We start from the raw sequence: 21,835 nt of genomic DNA on the forward strand, positions 1-21,835 counted from the left end.
TTACTACTGTTAATTTTGGTTGTTGACCTGGACTGGCGAAGAGCCATTTTCTGCAGGATATAACAACTTTTAACATTTTGAGCTTGTCCTGCATTTCGAGGATTTATTTATCTAACTTAAAGGTTCTGCAAACAGATTAAGGGCAAATCCTTTCATTGCTGGTGTGAGTGCTCTCAAAAGGCTTACCCAAACAATTTTAGGTTTTTGGTGACACTATCCATGGCACTTTACCCAAAACATATCCTAATTAAGAAATGAGGCCCAGCAGCATGTTTGTCGCCCTGAGTTACTGTTACAACTCAGGCCTAATTTTTCATGATATTCGATAAGCACTTACTACATCCCTGGCCCTGGGGTAGAAACAGGGCACTGGGGTACATACAAGGTAATCAGGTCGGACACAGTCCATATCCCGTCGGGGCTCACGGTCTTAATCTTAGAGAAGCAGAATGGGCTAGAGTATATTATCACGGGCCTGGGAATCAGGACCTGGGTTCTAATCCCAGCTCTGCCACTTGTCGGCTCGGTGACCTTGGGCAAGTCATTTAACTTCTCTGTGCCTTAGTTACCTCATCTGTTAAATGGGGATTAAGACTATGAGCTCCGTGTGGAACAGGGACAGTGCCCAACCCGATTATCTTGTATCTACCCCAGTGCTTAGAATAGTGCCTGGCATGTTGTACATGCTTAAAAAAATACCACAATAATATTATAATAATAATCCCCATTTTGCAGATAAGGTAACTAAGGCCCAGAGAAGTTACGTCACTTGCCCAACGACACACAGCAGACGGTGGACCTGGAATCAGAACCCAGGTCCTTCTGACTCCTAGGCCTGTGTTCTACCCACTAGGCCACACTAATTCTCTAACACTAATTACAACAACCAAGGTCCTTCATATGTCTTCCTCCAAATAAAAACAGTTGTGGAGTTGAAGGAGCAAGGCCTATTGGAAAGAGTGGAACAAACCCAAAGGACTTGGATTCCCATTCCAGCTCCACCACTTGCCTGCTCTGTGACCTTAAGGAAGTCACTTCACTTCATAGTACCTGAGAAGTGCCTGAAAAATGGGAATTAAATACCTGTTCTCTTTCCCCCTTAAAGAGTCCTGAGTGGGACAGGGATTATCGTGTATCTACCCCAGTGCTTATCACATATAAAGCGCTTAATAACATAATTATATACTTAAAAATCTTAAATACAGACAGGACTGTTCATTCTACAGCATGGGAGACTTTCTAAAACTGGGGTTACACTTTTACCATAAACTTGATTCTTTGACAGAGCAAACTCAGCATTGAAACACTTGTTACTGGAACAACATGCCAATTATTTCAGCACCTCTACACTGGTTGTCCATGCCATAAAAGTTTTGGCCAGCTTGGTTTGGAGTACCAACTGGAATTTGAGTGAATTCCATAAGAGTTGAAGACTCACCTTCTAATGGAGGCCAAGCAGCAATGCTGTCCGTCCCATGGCTCACTGGTGCGAACTTCATCATGCAGAAGGGAAAAAGGACAATGAAGTCTTTTCCTTATCAGAGGGAGGTGAATGGGTTGTGATGGTAGTTTGTTGTAGAGTCTGCCTTTGTTTTCTCAAAATGAACCCAGTATTTAGGACAACATTGAGTCCTCTAGGTCATCATGGCTTCTTAGGTTCCCTTATATTTAAAACTTCCTCCCCCTCTAGGCTGTAAGCTTCCTGTGGGCAGGGAATGTGTATACCAACTCTGTTGTACTCTCCCAAGTACAGTGCTCGGTTCACAGTAGGTGCTCACATTCCAGAGACCAATCTCTCTAGTCCAAGCATCTCTCAACTCTTTATCTCTTAATTCCCCCCGCCACCCCTATCACTCACATGTGATGAGACAGTCTGAAGTCATCTTTGGAAGATTAGAGATTCGATAAGGCAAAACGATCCTCCTCACAAACTAGTCTCAGCTTCAGATAGGTATCTGAACACATAATTAAGTTTTTGATTCTAATTACATTTTGGTTCAAGCATATATGCCCTAGGCTTCTGTTGAAAAAAACACAACATATAAGATCTCAGGTATAGCTAAACAAAATCAAAAGGCAAGAAAAGAGGGTTGAATTGCATTAGAATACACACAACCAAAGATGTAAACTTCTTCACTGAAGACAAAATTATGCCAATTGAACTTGAGTTAAAAAATGCTAAGAACTCTGGAAAGCCAATACATGCTGACAATTTTTTAAACTACAGGAATCAGGAACATACTTGGAACATAGGAAGTAGTATTCTAAAGGAATTCAGAAAGCAATCAATTGTGGCAGCAAAATGCCAACACTGAAAAGTACAGTATAGCCTAAGATATGGCTAACAAACAGATGTAATCCCTAGCCACGAAGTTCATTCATTCAATCGTATTTATTGAGCGCTTACTGTTTGCAGAGCACTGTACTAAGTGCTTGTACTAAAGTTCCATTTAATATTGAGGAAAGACAGCAAAACAATATGCTCTTTAAATGGTCCGCTGGAGATTACAATCTTTTTGATTTCCTATAATTATGGCAAAACCAATTACTTTTCTCTACTCGGAGTGTTATTTTTCCCTGATGAAAACAGACTGCACATTTCAACAACCTCAGTTATAATGCTGATAGTTGGACATGAAAGTTCATCAATAAAGGGATCAAAATTTATTTCTCCAGCAACCAATTTTACCTTTATAAAAAAAAAATTCCGTGTGGCTTGAGGGACCAACTATATCAGAAATACAGAGAAGATCTTGAAACAATGGGATCTGGGATACAGAAACTAAGCTAAATTTAAAAGGGCAAACTCAAAGGGTTTTTTTTGCTTTGCGAGGCAAATCCAATTCCTCAACCAAGGAACAGTAAGTCATTTGACTATTACTCTGAAATCAAACTGCTTAGTACATTTTAACTCTTCCCTGACTGATTACATAAAATTAGGAACACTTTGATAATTTCCTTCTATGGAGGTCTTTAAAAGTCCTGAAACCTTCTCTCAATTATAACAACTTAAATCAATCACTTTTAAATTTCAACTGTCATTGTTTATTACTGTTTTGGCTACATTCTCTACAATCTCAGCAGCATTTGAAAGAGACAGTTAATGTGTCCTATGTACAATGAATAACAAAATGGCTTGCAACATCAGAAACAAGAGCCACAGTTTAACTGTACAATATTAAATGATAACCTGTGGTAGTATTAGCCTCCTTTTTCTGCACCAGGAACAAAACTTACATATAGGGATTCAGGATCGTGAATATGACAGAAAAAGGAATAATGTACAGGAGAGAAATACAGCATCCTGAAAGTAACAGTTTCTACCATACAAGGCAGTTAGAAAATGTTTCACATTTTAATACACCTGTACAAACCACAAGAAACATTTCTTTATAGGAACATCTTTCCCACCTTGCTGACAGGAACTTTCCAGAAATGTAGAACAAACAAGAACAACTTCTAAATCCAGTCTCTGGGTGCTCCACATCTTGGGAGGAGTCCAAGAAACTGCTTTAAAGAACTGTATATGTTCAACACAGATCCACTTTACATGCCTTGATTGTTAATGAAACCTACTTTTTAATATCTCTCTATGATGTACAGTCAACTTGCACCTTGAGGAGGTCATTCAATTTTTTTGCAAAGGTTAAAGCAACATCATTTAGCAGCAATTAAAAGCGCCTTCAAGGAGACAATAAAAAAAATACAATATCCAATTAGAAAAGCCATACTTTAAACATTTGTACAGGAATAAGCTGCTGAAACTTAAGACTAACTGAAAATATGACATCTGTACACCAATTTACAATAGAGCTAGAAGGGAATTTATCATTATCCTGCATAGAAATGGTCTGCATTTGGTTACATACTATCGCTTGCTCTTAATTACAAGGCCTGGTATGAAATCATGAGATTCCTGCTATTTAGTCTATAACTACACATGGAAAATGCTGCAGATAGTATTACAATTTAAAGAATTTGACAGGTTTCGAAACAAGCAACTTATCGGGGATAAGGAACAACTAGCTCACGCATCAAAATATAATCACTGGGGGGGAAAAAAGGAGCGTGTTGTTTGAGGTACAACTTGGAAAATGCCGGACTAGGCAAAATACAAACTAACTTTGCCCAAAGATTCTCTTCTTTGAACATTCTATAATTATTAAACAAAACTGTGACCGTCATTCAGTTCATACTTTGGTTTCAGCAGAAAAATCTGCCGAACGGCTGATGAGGGGCGCCAGGCACTATAGTTCTTATGTTTGTTGGGATTTGTTTGACATTTTCTCTGTGTGTATTTTTTTTTTAAATAATGAAAAACTACCCTTCCAATCAGAACTCTCCAGTATCAACCAAATGTATTTTAAGTATTATAAAGGTTATTTACAATATTCCCCCACCCCCAAAACAAACAAAAAAATCCCACTTTTCTTCAAACACAGTACACCTGTGTGTGCAACAGGCAGTCATCCTTCAATGTTTAAGGTTAGAGTCGGAAGAGTACATTTATTTACTCATAGTCCAAGATCCACTCTCATACAAATGACACTACGAAGAACTTCGGTTTGAAAACAGTTCTTAACCTTGTCCTGTGTAAAAACACTCAAATGCTCTGAAACTGAGGTCTGCATCTGAAAACAACTCAAAAATAACATGCCAGTCTTGGGGAAATTTCAATAAGAAATTACACTTGAAGTAGGTGGTGTAGGGGATGCTGCCAGCCCAGCCATGTGTAAGTTTCCTGAAGAATTTGATCTTCTCATGTGGGGGAGAAGGTAAGGATCATTAGCCAGCTGGTGCACATCAAATCGATCCTCTTTGCGATATGCTAAACAGCGCCTTATGAATGCCTGGAAAACCAGAAATAAAATTTTAACAATACAGGACATTTGATTTTTAAATGGAAAGGTTTACTGCCCTACAGATAATATTATGCCCTTAAAAGAACTGCAACAAGACAGCAATCCACTTAATAGTGACAACCCATGCGTAGATGGCTAAGAAATTTTAGGTTCACCAACTTTGAGGTTCGGCTCATGTACTAATCTGCAGATGATTCTGGAAAAAAAAAAACCCCTATGTACAGACCTGGAGATAACTCTGAAAGAAAGAACTATCTACATTTATAGGATATTTTTTCCAAAAGAATAATCTCATAATAACAAATACTAGGTTTCCCCAAACCACCCTTTGGGAAACAAATTATATTTCATGTGATTTATTGATACAAAAAAATTACCTTTGCTTCATTGCTTACAACAGGTTTTACAGGGAACTGGACTTCAGTGGCTTTTAATATGGTATTTTCTTGAAGGATGTCTTGTTGAGATTGGTTATGACCAAATGGCTGAAAATTGAACAGATTAAAAAAAAAATTTATATCAATTTCAATCTCACTTTGGCTTCTTTTTTTCCAGACTGCAGAAAATTCTTTAACAATAACACAAATTAGATGGATGTGAAGACATTTCCGATTTAAAATGAGTTATTTAGGTACATGAACAAAACATACTTTAGAACACATGTCATCTTTCTAATCAGAACAGCCAAGAAATTTGTATGAAGAAACTTCACGGAAAAACCCTGAATTAAATGTTACTTTATAGGGCTAATCTGAAATACAACACTTATCTATTTAAGAGTCAAACGGTCCTCCTTAGGAGAAGAAAACCTACCTCCACTCAACATTCTCTATCCATGAAGAACATAGATTAATCATTGCATAACTGGAACAGTGCAATTTTACTTACCCTGTCACAGAAGCAGCATGACCAAAACTGAGCACAGGCCTGGGAACCAAATGACCTAGGTTCTAATCCTGTTTCTATCACTGGCTTACTGTGTGACCTTGGGCAAGTCACTTAACTCAGCTTCCTCATTTGTATAATGGGGATTAAAAACCTGTTCTTCTTTCTACTTGAGCTATGAGCCCCAGTGAAATAGAACTGTGTCCAACCTGAATCCCCTGTACCTACCCCACAATAAGAGCTTAACAAATACCACAATTACTATTATCATTACCTTGCGACCATAAAGACACTGAAAAAAGATGACTCCGACTGACCACACATCAACTTTGTTAGAAATCTTTGGTGGCTCTTTACCAACTACAAAACATTCGGGTGGTAAGTACCTGCAAAAAGAAACGGGTTGTTGTTACTCTTGAAAGTTTAAAATACTTTGTGATATTTAGAAAACATCCTTGTTCAAATACAGAGATATATTTGAATGGAATGGTCATTATGAATTTTGATTTTTTTTCATTTCTGCTCTTGACCTTTGATGCCAGGACCCCCAGTTTAGTGACGAAGAATTACACATAATTAGTAAGTGTTGGACTGCATTGTTGGATTTCCTCTCCCCCTCCTCCCCTTCCCCATCCCCCCGCCTTACCTCCTTCCCCTCCCCACAGCACCTGTATATATGTATATATGTTTGTACGTATTTATTACTCTATTTTATTTGTACGTATTTATTCTATTTATTTTATTTTGTTAATATGTTTTGTTTTGTTGTCTGTCTCCCCCTTCTAGACTGTGAGCCCGCTGTTGGGTAGGGACCGTCTCTATATGTTGCCACCTTGTACTTCCCAAGCGCTTAATACAGTGCTCTGCGCACAGTAAGCGCTCAATAAATACGAGTGAATGAATGAATGAATTGTATTTTAAAACAGCTAATCAAACCCTGGTGTTGTTATGCCTCAGGTCCATGTGACAAACTGGATTTCAGAATTAGTGTCAGTAATTAAATCTATGTTACTTCAGACATCTGAAAGCTATATTTTAATTTCTTGATTAATGTTAGTTTTGTGAGACATGGCTTTTTCTCCAGCACCCTTATTCTGAATCCATGCAGTTGGAGTTTATTCACAATTATTTTGGCCTTTTGTTTTTTAAGTCACACCTATTTTTCCATAGGTCTGGTAAAGGCCCCAGTGACTGCCTGAGAATATGCTTTTAAATGAGCACACATTTCCTTAGCAGTAAAGTCAAGAGCATTAACTGAAACCACAGACCTAGTTTTAGTTAGAAGCCAGCGGAGATCTAAGAGATTGCTATTTAAGATGGGGCTTTAATCACCAGGATAAAAAAAGGCTAAAGCAAATAATCTATTTTTTTTAATCATTAAAATATTTAGGTGGATCAGGTATGGAGGAGAAGAACTGAAAACATTTTGGAAATGAGAGCATCTACCTGGGTCTAAGTACCCAACTGCAATACTCTTCCATCTAAAATTCAAGGAACACAAACCAGCAATAATGCCTGCCTTATAAAATCAAAACTATTCTCTATTTTCACAATAATTAGACTGAAGAAAATGAGACTCTACACTTTCTTAGGAATGGTCAATTGGTTGGACAGCACTATTTTTTACTAACTGGACATTATAATCAAAAGCACTTGTCAAAGCTTGACTGGTCGAAAAACAAAGTTGTGACTATCATGGATTTGAACAAGGGACTGTGGATTCTACTCTTGGTTTCACAATGACTTAATTTTTGATTTCCAGGAAGCCAGCTCATCATTTTCAGGGCTTCAATAAATCTACTGGTATATTCAAGAGTGAAAAAAAACTAAGGCTGACAAGGGCTTTCTTTTTAATCCACTGGGTATTGAGCAAACAGATAATTTGGCAAGTGGTAATTTTGTTTGGGTGGTGAACTAAGCAGTTACTGAGCCCTGATCATCACCATCGTCATCAGTGGTATTCACTGAACATCTTCTTGGTCCAGAGTCATTCACTAGGCACTGTGTAGAATTAACAAAAGAGTAAACTATGGATCCGGTCTCAGGGGACTTAGACCTATTGGGGAAGTAGAAAACCCATACCCACACAAACGTGAATATGCGATCAGATTAAAAAGGCAAGCACCAGGGGCATTGAGTTGGAGTAGCAATAACTGAAACGTATACAAATGATCTAGAGAGAGAGAGAGATAATAAATGAAAAATGAAGGGCTGGGGAGAACTGGGGTGGATGGCTTTACCGGGCTCATCATACAATAATTTTCTTTATTTGTAAAATAAACAGCACAGGAGATTGTTAAAAGGTGACATGTTTTAATATTTAAGGACAAAAGACGCTCTGGAAAGATTAATGAATTGTTACAAGTCCACAGATCCTAGTTATGACAATGTTCAGGTTTCTAGTGGGAGTGGAGCTTAGTCAAGAGACTGAAGGGGAAGAGTGACTGGCAACTATATTTCCTAAAAGACAAAAGCCTGTATTTCCTACTCATCTAGAAAGAAGAGCCAAATCAACCTGAGTGGAGTCTTTTAAATTCAATAATAGGAATTCTGACTGGCTCTCCCTCTCTAAAAGCCTCATTGTTAATTACACTGACAATATTATCATATGTTCTTTGTGAGCACACATGCTCAGCACTCTGCTTATGAATCATAAGAACAACTAGGCTTGCAAAGGTGGATAATGGATCCAGTTTAGCTTTTCCCTTTTTCTCTTGAACATTCAACTTCTGAGTATTTGGAAATGATTTGAAGGGTCCACGAATTGTTCTCAGGTCCTTTTTCTTCTAACCCTGACAAACCACCTCCAACTGCAGTCCCACGACTTGAGATCTTAATCACAGACATCTCATGGAACTTCAAGTCCAACAATACTGTCAAAAGTCATGTAAAGCATTAAATCTTAGAAACCTATTCTGAAATTCATTGTCGCATTTCTGCAATCTGCAAAATGATTTTTGAAAGTACTTCTACAATATTAGAATATTGTTTGTAAAAATCCAAAGTTAATAAGAACATGTGATTTTAAAGATCACCCATAAAAGGCACTTGAAGGAGCCTGCAAAAAATAATACTTTTAAAGTCCATATTTTTCTAGCCTCATAAGCTGTGAAGGAGGAGGGATGGAAACAACATTGTTGTTTATATCTTTATGAGGGATGACATTTATTACAAAGAATGTGAAAAAAAAAGAAAATATCAATAACTCATCATAAAATATGATATAGTTAGGTTCATACAAACCTGCTGTTAAAAGTGAACATTGAAACCCACTCAAAATAAGCTTTAATTGCTACTCATTTGTATACTATTCACATACCAATATTCAGTTTTAGATCTTATTTCTCTGGGGACAAGTTTAATTACTTACAATTTTAGAGGTATTTTAAATATAAAATTACCAGTATGTCCCTGCTCCTTGGGAAGTAAGGTCCATTCCATCCACACCATAACTATCATCATCCATAATTTTGGACAGACCAAAATCAGTTATTTTGATTTCTCCACATGCTGTGCCATCTACAAGAAGGATGTTTCCTAACAATGGAAAATAATCAAGTACAAAAATTATAAAATAGCAAGCAATTTATTTTTTCCAGTATATTTTCAATTATATTGTGCCTGTTTCAATTAGTAAAACATCTTTTAAAAATTGAATTTCAAAGAAAAGTTGGTTTCTGAATATTAATTCGTTACATTTTTAAATAAACTTCAGCTCATCTCCACTTGGGCAACAGTACCATACCTTCAACAAAGTTCTACATGATTTATGAAGGGAATCTACCCAGGAAGAGATATGCTGTGATATTCAACTGTCAAAATCATACAGTGCAAAATTTCAAAAATTTATTAGATATTTTCTACTTACCTGGCTTAAGATCATAATGTATAATGGGGGGTTTGATCTCATTGAGATATCTTAGTGCATTTACAATTTGCATTACAATGGACCTAGCTTCCTTTTCTGACATTAATTTATGTTGCTTCAGATAGAAATCCAAGTCATTGCCTTCACAGTATTCTAACACTGTACAAAACCTGAAGAGGAGACAACAAAAACAAAAACAAAAAATGACGAAATATGTTCCTGTACAATCTGAAAGAACGAAAAATTACTCTATAACAAAGACATGAAGACTATTTTGAAGAAGTACAATTTCCACAATGTCTGTTTAGTCACAGTATAAAATCAGGCATTTCCAGAGCTCTAAGGATCTATTTAGTGCATCGCTGCTTTGTGCTAACACTGTACAAGGCCCTAGACCATTTCAGTTTCCTAACAGGGAGTGTTCTTTTTTCTTTTTTAAAAAAATGGTTTTTATTAAGTGCTTACTATGTACTAGGCACTGTACTAAGCGCTGGGGCAGATACAAAATAATCAGGTTAGACCAAGTCCATGTCCCATGTGGGGCTCAGTCTTAATTCATATTTTACAGATGACATAACCGAGGCACAGAGAAACTGAGTGACTTGCCCAAGGTCACACAGCAGACAAGTGCTGGAGCAGGAATAAAAACCGAGGTCCTCGCTCTTTCCACAAAGCCAAGCTGCTTCTCAAGTTTACTCCAGTTACTGTGTAGTAAACAACTACTGGGAGAATGGGTTCCAAACTAAAAACCAATTAACAAATAGGAATGGGCAACTGAGCAAATTAGAAAAACAAGCTGCCTCCCCATTCAGTAACAGAGAGCAAGTACTATTCTATTGGATGAGGCCAAGTGAATGAGAATGATACTCTAATGGTTAAATATTACAGTGCTTTTCTGGTTTGAGGATGTTCCCTGTATGTAGAAAAGTTATCTCCATAAGCACTCAGAAATAAATACTAAAAAATTTGAACTTGGGTAAAATGTATAAATGAATAAATCAGTGTGCCGCTTGTTACAGCCTATTTATAACATTTGTACCCTAATTACCCTTTAATAACAATTTAAAAATAACTTTATTCCAAACTTACGTATCTGTGTCCAGAGAGAAATAGTCATAGAGTTTAACTATCCTGGGGTGGTCCAGTTCTTTGTGTATTCTATATTCTCTGCATGCATGTCTGAAGGAAAAGAGCATATTAACTTTCCATGATTAACAAATCTCATGCAATTTTCCATAAGAACCAGAAGACATTAATATTTACTTGTGGTAATTTTCTTTCTTCTCATCTCTCCAGCTTTTATTAAGCTGATGGATCTTCACAGCAGCATATCTTTGTTCATAAAGGTCAAAAGCCTAGAAATTCAAACACACAGAACTTCAGAAAAACGTTTGGTGTTTAATCCCTTTCAATACACTAGATTGCAAACTTTTCCACTACACTGTACACATGGGCAATGACTGTTAACCAACTAGCAAGCGCACAGTATAGCACTCTGTGCACAGTAAGTGCTCAATACATCCATTGTTTGATTGAACGGACCTTCCAGAACAAACCTTACTTACAAATCAACAGCTAATCTTCAAATGAACCCTAATGCGGATAAAATACCTAAATGCTAGAGGTCTATGGTTACACCATATTTTCAAATGTGGCAATAATTGTCACATAATTAAAGTAAACAACTCTGAGTAAAAACACTTGCAAGATAATAGCTTAGAGTGCTTTAAGCAAGGTCTAGAGAGTTGCTAAGCAATTGGGGCAGTGTTAGGAAGCCTGAAGGAAAAAAGGGCCAAAGGAAAACTCTTCAGGGGGAGGATTAATAGTGAGTCTCCGAGCACAAGTTTAGGGTTGAAGTGGCTCCCAAGATTGGCCGAGAGAAGGTTATGGCACAGAAGTTAGAGAAGCAGCGTGGCTCGGTGGAAACGAGCTTTGGAGTCAGAGGTCACGGGTTCAAATCCTGGCTCTGCCAATAGTCAGCTGTGTGACTTTGGGCAGGTCACTTAACTTCTCTGAGCCTCAGTTACCTCATCTGTAAAACGGGGATTAAGCCTGTGAGCCCCCCGTGGGACAACCTGATCACCCTGTAACCTCCCCAGCGCTTAGAACAGTGCTTTGCACATAGTAAGCACTTAATAAATGCCATTAAAACAAAAGTTTGCCTGGAGTAGTGGGGAAGTGATGATTGGGAGAGGCTGGCTAAAATGGCAGTGATTGAACAAGCCAAGGATGGCCAGCATGAAGTTTGAACAACCACCTGGCGGCATGGAGCTGCCAAGGCCCACAGTACCAAAGGGGGTAAGGGTAGGAGGCGGGGAAGAAAGAGTCTCAGAAAGGCCTGAGGAAAAAGCAGATAGGGGTAAACTGTAATATTTCAGTAGGAAAAAAGAAATAGAGGGACAGTCAGAGTAGAAGATGAAATCAATCAAGACCAAGAGCACTTATTACCTACTTCAGAAAAAAATAGTACTTGTTAAGTGCTTACTATGTGCCAGGTGCTCTACTACGCGCTAGGGTACAGTTCATGTCTCACATGGGGCTCACAATCTCAATTCCCATTTTACAGATGAGATAACCGAGGCACAGAGACATGAAGTGACTTGCCCAAGGTCACAGAGCAGACAAGCGACAGAGCAGGGATTAGAACCAAGGTCTTTCCACCAGACCATGCTGCTTCTCATCTCATCATCTTAAAGAAGCAGCAAGTGGCAAGAGCACAGGCTTTGGAGTCAGAGGTCATGGGTTCAAACCCTGTGACTTTGGGCAAGTCACTTAACTTCTCTGTGCCTCAGTTCCCTCATCTGTAAACTGGGGCTTTAGACTGTTAGCCCCCTGTGGGACAACCTGATCACCTTATAACCTCCCCAGTGCTTAGAACAGTGCTTTGCACATAGCGCTTAATAAATGCCATTATTATTATTACTATTACTATCACTGTGTGGAAATTTGTTAGCCATTTGGTAGTACATTTTCTTTGTTTTTCCATAGGTTTTGTGGTTGAGAGGAGAGGGAGGGATGGTATGTTCAACTTTTTAAGTACTCAGTTCCACTAGCTTTAAAAAACAGTACCAAAGAGTCTCTATCTTTAGTGCAGCTAACTTGAATGCAATGCAATATTCAACAATGGATTAGAAGTGGGTAAAGTTATGGCAGACAAATGTCTGCTGGTAAGGAGGCCTCAAATTGTTTGTTACCACCTCTACCAGCTGCCTCAAAATATTTGCTGTTGGCTTCCTAATGACTTAGGTGAATGTGGATGGCTCAGGAAATTACACATATCGGTAATGGTAGAGTAAAAGGATATGTACAGAAGTACTATGGGGCTGGTGTGAGTATAAGAGTGCTTTCAGGGTACAAGGACAAGTGCGACTGGCAACACAAGAGGGAGGATGGGTGGGGGAAACGAGGGCTTAGTCAGGGACGGTTGTTTGGAGGTGATGTGATTTTAGGAGGGTTTTGAAGATGGGGATCCAACCTATTCCCTGTACTTTGCTCTCATCTATTGGGCCGGCGACCCCACTTGCCCTTGCCACTCCTTCCTCTTCATATATGCCAGGCCACCACTCTCCCCACCTTTAAAGCATTAGTAGAAACACATCTTGTCCATGAGCCCTTCCCCGACTCGTCCGTGAGCCCTTCTCTTCCTCATCTCTTCTACCTCTTCTTCCTTGGCATTTGATAGCCACTCCACCCTCAAACCCACTGCATTTATTTACATATTCACAGTTTATATTAATGCCCGTCTCCTCCTATAGACTGTAATCTCCCTTTGGGCAGGGAAAGTGTTTACCAACTCTGTTGTACTGCTGCACTCTCCCAAGCACTTAGTACAATGCTCTGCAATCAATCCATCGTATTTACTGATTGCAGAGCCCCGTATTAGGTGCTCAGGAGAGTACAGTATAACAGAGTTGTTAGACGTGTTCCCCACTCACAACGAGCTTACTGTCTGGAACCCACAATTAAAATAAGTTCAACTGATTGAGCATATCAATCAATTCTATTAATCAGTCATGGTCAGTTATGAAGCAGGAGGGAGTTTCAAGCCAGAAAGAGACTATGCATAAGGGATTGGTAGCAGGATAGAGGATAGCAGGTTGGCGTTAGTAGAGTGAAATGTGCGGACGGGGCATAGGTGGATGGGCAACACTGGAGGCTTTTGAGGAATGGGACGATATGGACTGATGGGTTTTTCCAAAACCTGACTGAAGCAGCAGAGTGCAGTATGGATTGGAGAGGAGAGAGACAAGGAGGCAGGAAGGTCAGCAAGGAGCCTGACACAGTAGAAAAAAACAGGATATAAGTGCTTGAATCAGCATGGTAGCAATTTGGATGGATAAGAAAGAGCCCATTTCCTGTAGTACATGCAAACTCCTCCTAAATTACTCCCTAAGTAGAGACAGTTAGTAGTTTGGTTGTTGTGTCATTTGGCAGCATCCCTCATGTCGTATCAGCTCTAGTTAGGAGTACAATGTTCACCTAAAAGTATCTTGCTATATTTTTGTGAGAACAGTGTGGTGGAGACTGTCGCCCACAGTCAACAGTGTCATCTCCAAATATGGACAGAATTTGTGCATTGTGATGTTTTGGAGGGTGACCTGGATTACTCTTATTGGAAGAAAATGGGAAAAACAGTGTCATAATATGATCATGAGTTGGTTATGATGTGATGTGATTCTGCAGGAATGTTTTTTCAAATAGAATCAAAACCTCAACAACAACACTTGTACCTCATTAGCATTGCCAGAGAAACAATTGCAACACTGTTATCACTGTTTACTGGAAACTCAACTTTAAGCTACTGCAAATTGGTTTCAAATGCGATGCTACTGAACTTCAAGTGTCAGTCAATGTTCCCTCTAGACTGTTCACTCTGTGGGCAAGAATCATGTCTTCCAACTCCACTGTACTGTACTCTCCCAAGTACTTAGTACAGTGCTCTGCAATGAGAAAGCACCAAATAATTACCCTTATTGTAACAAGCTGTTTTTGTTTTCCACAACCTTGAATTTCACCAATGTGACAAAACTTGGGCACTTTTTAAATTGCTTTTGACCCATCTCCCTCTTAACCCTTTATTTACCACCAAAACAACAGCTATTTTTTTTATATGGGGCTCACAGGGATACAATTTTCATGTTAAGGAGAAATATCTGTATTTCTTTTGGTGATTATCTGCATCCACCTTCAGACATATTCTATACCACAGCCACGTGATCTGCATATTTCTCTCAGGCTGCTGATTGGTGAGCTCTGTACATGTGTAGTAGGTTTACTATATTCTGAACCAAATTCTTCTATGGATATATTATATTTGAATGAGCAAAGATCAACAATTACATTACCTTATATACTTCACTAAAGCCACCTCTACCAAGTAGATGTAGTAACAAATATCGCTCATTTAACGTAGGATGATCTTTGAACCTTAAATTAAAGAAAAAACAATTCAGAAACTTTTTTCTCTTCTAGTTTTGAGGACTGCAGCAGGTTGCCACTACAGCTGCGTGGGCTTCCACAGAGCAGCTAATTTTCTAAATTTTCCAAAGCTTGGTAGCTAATTTTATTTAAGTAGTTCATATATGCCATACGTATTTCAGAAAAAGGCTTGATTTGGGTTTCCTTTTACAAAATATATCTAACCACTGACATTTACCCAGAGCTCTCAGTGTTAGAAACAGAAACTGAAAGTTACAGACCATTGTCCCTTCGTCATGCTATCCTATCAGCCATCTTACTTAGGTATGTCTGCTCATTCATTACATACATATTCAACTATCTACTAGGTCACTTTTACCTACTGCGTATTTGACAATTTATGTCATCTTGTCTCTCCCATTAGGAGTTGCAATTTTACTATTTGTGTGAGCTCATCAAGCACATATAACAATATACTCTGCACATAATCAGAACTCAGTAAATGCTGACAATAGTTCAAGTGTTTTCTATAATACTGATGTATAACAACCAAGATGTTGCTCTACCATTTTAGATAAGGAGGGAGAATGGGGGGCAGACAGATTAAGACTTTGATGGGTCTGGGCCAGAGAGAGCCTTCAAGGCCAGATCTGATTACTCCCAAACTGTCTGTCCCTGGTGTGCACATGGATCCTGCTTCTTTATATGCACATTCGCCTCCCCCACCCCTGACCCCTAGAGTGCCAAAACTAATTTTTGAAGCAAAGGCCTCAAGAAAGGCAAGGGTATAAAGGAGGAGGAGGAGGCGGCGGCGAAGGTGATGACGGCTAGGGTAGTTACCCATTTTGCCCAATGGTTAAAAAGGTTCTGAGTAGTACTGGCCAAAGGGAGAATAGATTTAAAGGCAACAGGCCAGCTTACCATGATTAAAACATGGTTTTTACTGGTCCTAATCAGAGACCTGCAAGGGTCGTATACTCAGTTCCTGTACTTGCCCTGCATCTGAAAATACAGTCTACTTATCTATAAGGCTCATAGGTTTGCTGCTGATGCTGTGGGTTGCAGCAGGTAAACTGTGGGTCCTGGAGGTTCCCTACATGCAAGGTGTATTTTCTGGAAGGTTACAATAGACAACCTCCCTATAACCTGCACCCTCCTTTCTAACTGCAGTAGAGTGGTTTGAGTCAGGGAGGAAGTTGGGAGGGTGAGAAAACCTGAGGAGCACTTGAGCTGGGGACATTATGTTTCAGGAAGGGTCTCTGGCCTTCAGGAGAGCCTCCTTGATATTTACCTCTCTGCTCTCTTCTGAGATAAAGGGCAGTCTAGTTGCTCAAATTTCCATACACCCAGAAACCTCTGACCCTGAGCAACTTATATGCATCCTGATGGAGGAAGCTGTTCTTTCATTTATTATTCTCAATTCAGCTGATATACATCTGCATTCTGACACTGTCCATAGCAATTTTGCCATGGAAACCCATAGGTTGGTTTGAGTGTGGTTTTGCTAGTATCTAGTCCTAAAGGGGAAAAGCATTTCAAATATAGAAAGCATTTGATTTCCCAATCTGAATCTGCATAAAATTCAGTTTCCCAATATGAAAGGCAAAGTCAAATCTTTCAAATTTAAAAATTATGGATCAAGCCTGGGCTTTAGGATGGATAACTGCTAGATTTTAATTTGAATTTTATGACATGTTAACTAAGCCTCAAAGCAAAACACAACATTGTATAATTTGTTTCTGCTGTCAACTAGTCCTCTAGAGGTACGCTCAGATATGATTTTTCCTGAAGGCTAATCTTAAATTCTGGCCTGTTCCAACAAAGGTGGAGCTAGCAGGGTTTTGAGTCATTCTGCATTTTAGCTTTCTGGATGGACATCCTTCAAATACTCTATCTTTGTTATAAGAAAATGTTACTTTCATCAAGCATTCTTTAAATATCACAGACTGCACTAGCCAAAAAAAACTTACGTAGACAATAGAACATTATGTTATTTTGGCATACATACAATTATAATGGGATTTAATTATAAACATATGAAAGGCGAGAAGCTTACTGAGAATTATCTTCATTGTTTATTCTTTTGAGTTCCCTTATATGAAGATTTCGGACTCTTTCCAAACGTTCAAGTTCTGCCTGAATTTCTGCTTCTTCCTGAAAATGAAGAAAAGTTCAATTCAATTACTCTATGATTTTCAATGATTTTTTTCTACCCATCATATTTTTAGTCAGATTAATATTGGTGGTGAGAGGCAAAATAACACATTACAAGGCCTCATTAACCTACAAATTGCTCTCTTCTTAAAGCCTGAAGGCACTTATTATATACATTTAATAACAAATCAACCAATGATATTTATTAAACTCTCACTCTATACCCAACACTGTACTAAACGCTTGGGAGAGTACAATACAACAGAGTTGGACGACACAAACCAGCCCACAAGGAGCTTACTAAAACACTTAAACTTTGTTCTCTAAAGTAATCCCATTCTTGAAACATCTAAACCAATAGTCTAAAATGATGATCTTTTAAGGCCCTGATGATTTTGATAAAAGAACCTTAATTTTATTAAGTGATTTTTGAGTATTTTCAAAAACAGACACCAAAGGAGTTAAGCTACTTTAATAAGATGCTCTATTTTTAAACTCTGACTATGCTTTCCACAACTTAAAAATTATAATGAGAATAAAATTGGAAAGGATAATCCCTTTAAAATTTTTAATCTAAGCACTGGGAAGATTTACTATTTTAGCACCATCCTGAGAAGAGAGAAGAAATTGGCACATACTTGAAACCTAAAAATGTAAATCAGATAGCCACTCCCTTATGCATTCATGTCTGAAAAGAATTGGAAGGAAACAATTTTAAGTAAAATGAAATATAGGCACCCAGCACTACTGGGTTCGAATTGCAGCTCTGCCGCTTGCCTGTTTTGTGACCTGTGGGCAGGGAACATGTCTACCGACTCTGTTGTATTCTCCTTCTTCTTACTATTATTACTGTATTTGTTTAGGGTCCCAAATGTTACTGCCTTTAAATTTATCATTTTACTAGAATATTGAAGTTGGAAGAGTTTAAGAAAATTGAATAGGCTGCCAGCCAGCATTTTTGCAGTAATCAACATTTCTGTCATTGTTAGCATTATGAAAGTGCCTCACATCATTTTAACCCAATTTAATAAGCCTTTGATAGCAGACTGTGCATTCCCAGGGAAGCAGCAATGGAATAGTGGATAGAGCACAGGTTTGGGAGACAGAAGGACCTGAGTTCTAATCTCAGCTCTGCCACTTGACCACTGTGTGACCTTGATAAAGTCACTTCACTTCTCTTTGCCTCTGTTACCTCATTTGTAAAATGAGTATTAAGACTATGACTGTGTCCGAACTGATTAGTGTGTATTTGCTCCAGCACTTAGTACAGTGCCTGCCACACAGTAAGTGCTTAACAAATTCCATAAGAAAAACAAAAAGATTGAACAAAGCAATATTTGCTTGGATCTCATTTTATAATGGCTATCACTTTTGGGGGAAAAAAGTAACTGCTTATGAAAAAATTACATAAGCCAGTTTCAGTTTAAGTATTGAGTTATACATTGTTAGCTATAAACATTATGTAAGTAATGTCAACACCCCTATGGGATATATTCAGCACCCTGAAAAGCTCGAAGCGTTTTTCTTCCCAATATTAATTGCACATATGATCACAGATTACAAATTTTAAAATAATTCACTTAGTTACAGTGTACTCATTCCTTTAAACGATCTGCAAACTAGAATACATAGATATGAACAGAGGTAGAAGAGAAAGTCTCCAGGTAGATTTCTTACTAGTTTATGTGAAGAGAAATAGAATAGTGTTTGAATTCAAGTGGACGCTCAGACAGATTTCATTATTCAGTAGATTATTTGGTCAGTTGCCAAAGAAACAGTTCCCTTTCTATCTGTCCTTAGGTCTCTACTATGAATGGAAGGATCTGGTGATGCTATGATTTTTGTAAGGAAAGACGAAGAGGATTAACAGATATAATCCTGAGATTTGAGAGGCAAGTGGGATCAATAGATCGGGAAGAAGGTGCTGGACACAACTTGAGACAGAATGAATGATAGGGTGGAAGATTTGGAGGGCTATAGGAGGTTGCTACTTAAGAATCTGAGTGCTTCAGGTGAAAACGTTGTAACAGAATTTGAGTCCTGCTTTGTTGCTGAAGACTCCTAAAGAAGACGAAACCAGAGAACAACCACCAGTATATATACGTGGGAAAATAAGAGATGGAGATGCAAGGTTAGTGGGGGAATAACTGAGCATGCTCTGGCTACAAAAGACTGTTCAGAAACACAAAACTATGTTGAAAACAATAGTATTCCAATAGTTTTCTGGGCATATTTTCTAGCCTGCCACTTTAAAAGAGCTTCAACTTTGGGGGCATCATGGGCTACCAGAAGCCACGTGCTGACTGTAGTGCCTCTCATCTCCCTCCCCACCCAGCCACTTTAGCCTGAGAAAACACTTTTCCTATACGAGTGGGGCAGGCAAAAGGTTACCTTCCCAGCTGGTAGAACTTTAAGATGGTTTATGTTTGGCACAGTCTTGCAGGATTGTTGAGGCAACAAAGGACTATTTCCTTCCAGAAGTTAGGCTGGTTCTTTGGTTACTTTGCTTTATTAACCCTTGCTTCTTCCTTTATACAGTCAGCTCCCCCCCACCCCCTTGCTTTCAGACTGTGACCTTCCTGTGTTTCAAGAACAAATTACCATTTTCATTCCTTTGCCTGGACTCAATACTGCCAGAATTTAGTCTCCGAGGTAAGATCAATCATCAAAACAACAATCAGTGGAATTTACTGAGAACTTACTATGAGCAGAGCACTGTACTAAATGCTTAGTAGAGAACAACAGAATTAGCAGGCATATTCACTGACCATTAAGAGCTTACAGTCTACAGGACTGATGGGCATGCTTCTTGCATAATTGTTTCTTTTAGACTGTGAGCCCACTGTTGGGTAGGGACTGTCTCTATGTGTTGCCAATTTGTACTTCCCAAGTGCTTAGTACAGTGCTCTGCACATAGTAAGCGCTCAATAAATACGATTGATTGATTTCAGGAAGCCTAAGATCTTAGCTTCCCTCTCTCGTCTACCTATTTGCATCTCTCTCCAATTTCTATAGCTAATGTTTTCTCCTCTTTGTCTCCCCGGCCCCTCAGAACATCCTATATTTCATGACTTTTCCAAAACCCCAGAACTCCCTCTCTGGACTGTAACTTGTTTTACTCTGTGTTCTGGCTTCAGGCCAGAGAAGCTGGGAAGAGAAAATGTAATACTTATTCCATCTTCCATTCCCGGCTCTTCTCTCCCATTAGCTGAAGGTGCTCACTGCATGTCTCAACATGACAGCTTTCATTAGGATGCCTGGGATCTTTTCTTTTCCCCCCGACAGCAAGCTTTCATCCCTGGCTGAACTTCAATAATATCTGAATCAAGAAGCTACAAGTTCTCATGACTCATTCTTGACTTTCCTATGTGCTATATAAGGGTGCTAACTGGAAGTGTCTAATGAAAAGCCTAGGAGATCCTTGGATGGAGCTTTATGAAAATGGAGGCAACAGAGCAGCAATACATGTGCCGAGCATTTTATTTTGAACCCTTTTTTATACCCCAAATTTCTCCAAGTTTTACCCCTTTAAATTTGTACCTGAATTTCATAACGAAATAAAGAAATTTATGAACACTGAAAGTTAGGTAAGATATAGCAAAATCTGCTTTATTCAAAATGTCCAGGGCTTAAAGTATATGAGACAACCACATATTTCTGATCAATGATTGTAATCCTTCCCTGAGCAATGACCCAAGAATGCTCTCTCCAGTTAACCAAGCAAAGGGGGGGAGAAGGTAGAAGAGGAGGGAATGAAGGAAAAAGGAAGGCAAGTGGCAAAAGTGGGCCGAGCGCACATTTAAATACTCCCTTGGATAGACTCTGGCTATCTCCTAGTCCTTGGGAGACAGAGCCAAAGTCAAGGGATCACTTAAACAAGGCAACATCAATGCAGACTGCTTGGCCATTTAAAAAAGTCTTGCCCCCACCCCTTTGAGGCCTCATCATGTAAAGAAATCCTGACGCACTGGATTTGGACCCTGAATATCCTGTCAGTAGTACATTGCTCTATGTGCTTCTTAGTGATCCATATTATACATTCTTTCCCAGGAACCCCATCACCAACTTCACCCTTGTCTCTCCCCACTATAATGTACCTGACCATTTCTGTTTCAAACCCGTCACTGACCACACCGTTACTCCTTATTTAATTGCCAACAAAACACAGAAAGTGGAAATCCATGTGCTGAATCTCCTAAGGGCTTCGAGCAGTGGCGTTGGACGTACTTGATAGCCGAAGCAAATTTTGATTTTGCATCAACTTCCTATTTGAAAGGTTTTTCCAATCCTCATTTCAGCAACTGTAAACCCTTAAATCCATTTATTCTGCAGTTCAATTATTTAGGGATTAATTTTTGTTGCCAATTCATAGCATATGTTATAGGTAAGACGAGTGACCCTATGGCTAATACTCACATTCTCAGAGTCATCCCTACTCTAGCACAATAGCTCTCCGAAAACTAGGCAAAAAGCTATATTCATTCCAACTTACTTTCAAGGACCTAAACGAAATAGTTTTTAAAATGAGACATAAATTCAAGTTCAGAATTCTACACTTTGTGCCAATTTTGTAGTCTTACAACTCAACCACAATGAAGTCTCTCCTGTCCCCTTCTCCAACCAAGTCATGCAAGTTATGAAGTCAGGA

The 21,835-nt window shown here is 38.8% G+C and overlaps 1 protein-coding gene across 2 annotated transcripts in view; it reads right to left on the minus strand.

Annotated features, from left to right (window-relative positions):
- Positions 1-3,016: 3,016 nt before the first annotated feature.
- Positions 3,017-21,835, minus strand: part of TLK1 (tousled like kinase 1) — a 98,416-nt gene continuing 79,597 nt past the window's right edge. For both annotated transcript variants that reach the window (XM_038750812.1, XM_038750813.1), the window contains exons 13-21: positions 17,090-17,187; positions 14,961-15,042; positions 10,879-10,970; positions 10,705-10,794; positions 9,616-9,785; positions 9,149-9,284; positions 6,022-6,133; positions 5,240-5,347; positions 3,017-4,850 (exon numbers count right to left, since the gene is read on the minus strand). In XM_038750812.1, coding sequence (XP_038606740.1) covers positions 4,674-4,850; positions 5,240-5,347; positions 6,022-6,133; positions 9,149-9,284; positions 9,616-9,785; positions 10,705-10,794; positions 10,879-10,970; positions 14,961-15,042; positions 17,090-17,187 — 1,065 coding nt within the window. In that variant the 3' untranslated portion in view covers positions 3,017-4,673. The remainder of the gene's footprint in view (positions 4,851-5,239; positions 5,348-6,021; positions 6,134-9,148; positions 9,285-9,615; positions 9,786-10,704; positions 10,795-10,878; positions 10,971-14,960; positions 15,043-17,089; positions 17,188-21,835) is intronic.

Source organism: Tachyglossus aculeatus, chromosome 9 (genome assembly GCF_015852505.1).
Source record: "Tachyglossus aculeatus isolate mTacAcu1 chromosome 9, mTacAcu1.pri, whole genome shotgun sequence".
Lineage (NCBI taxonomy): Eukaryota > Metazoa > Chordata > Mammalia > Monotremata > Tachyglossidae > Tachyglossus > Tachyglossus aculeatus.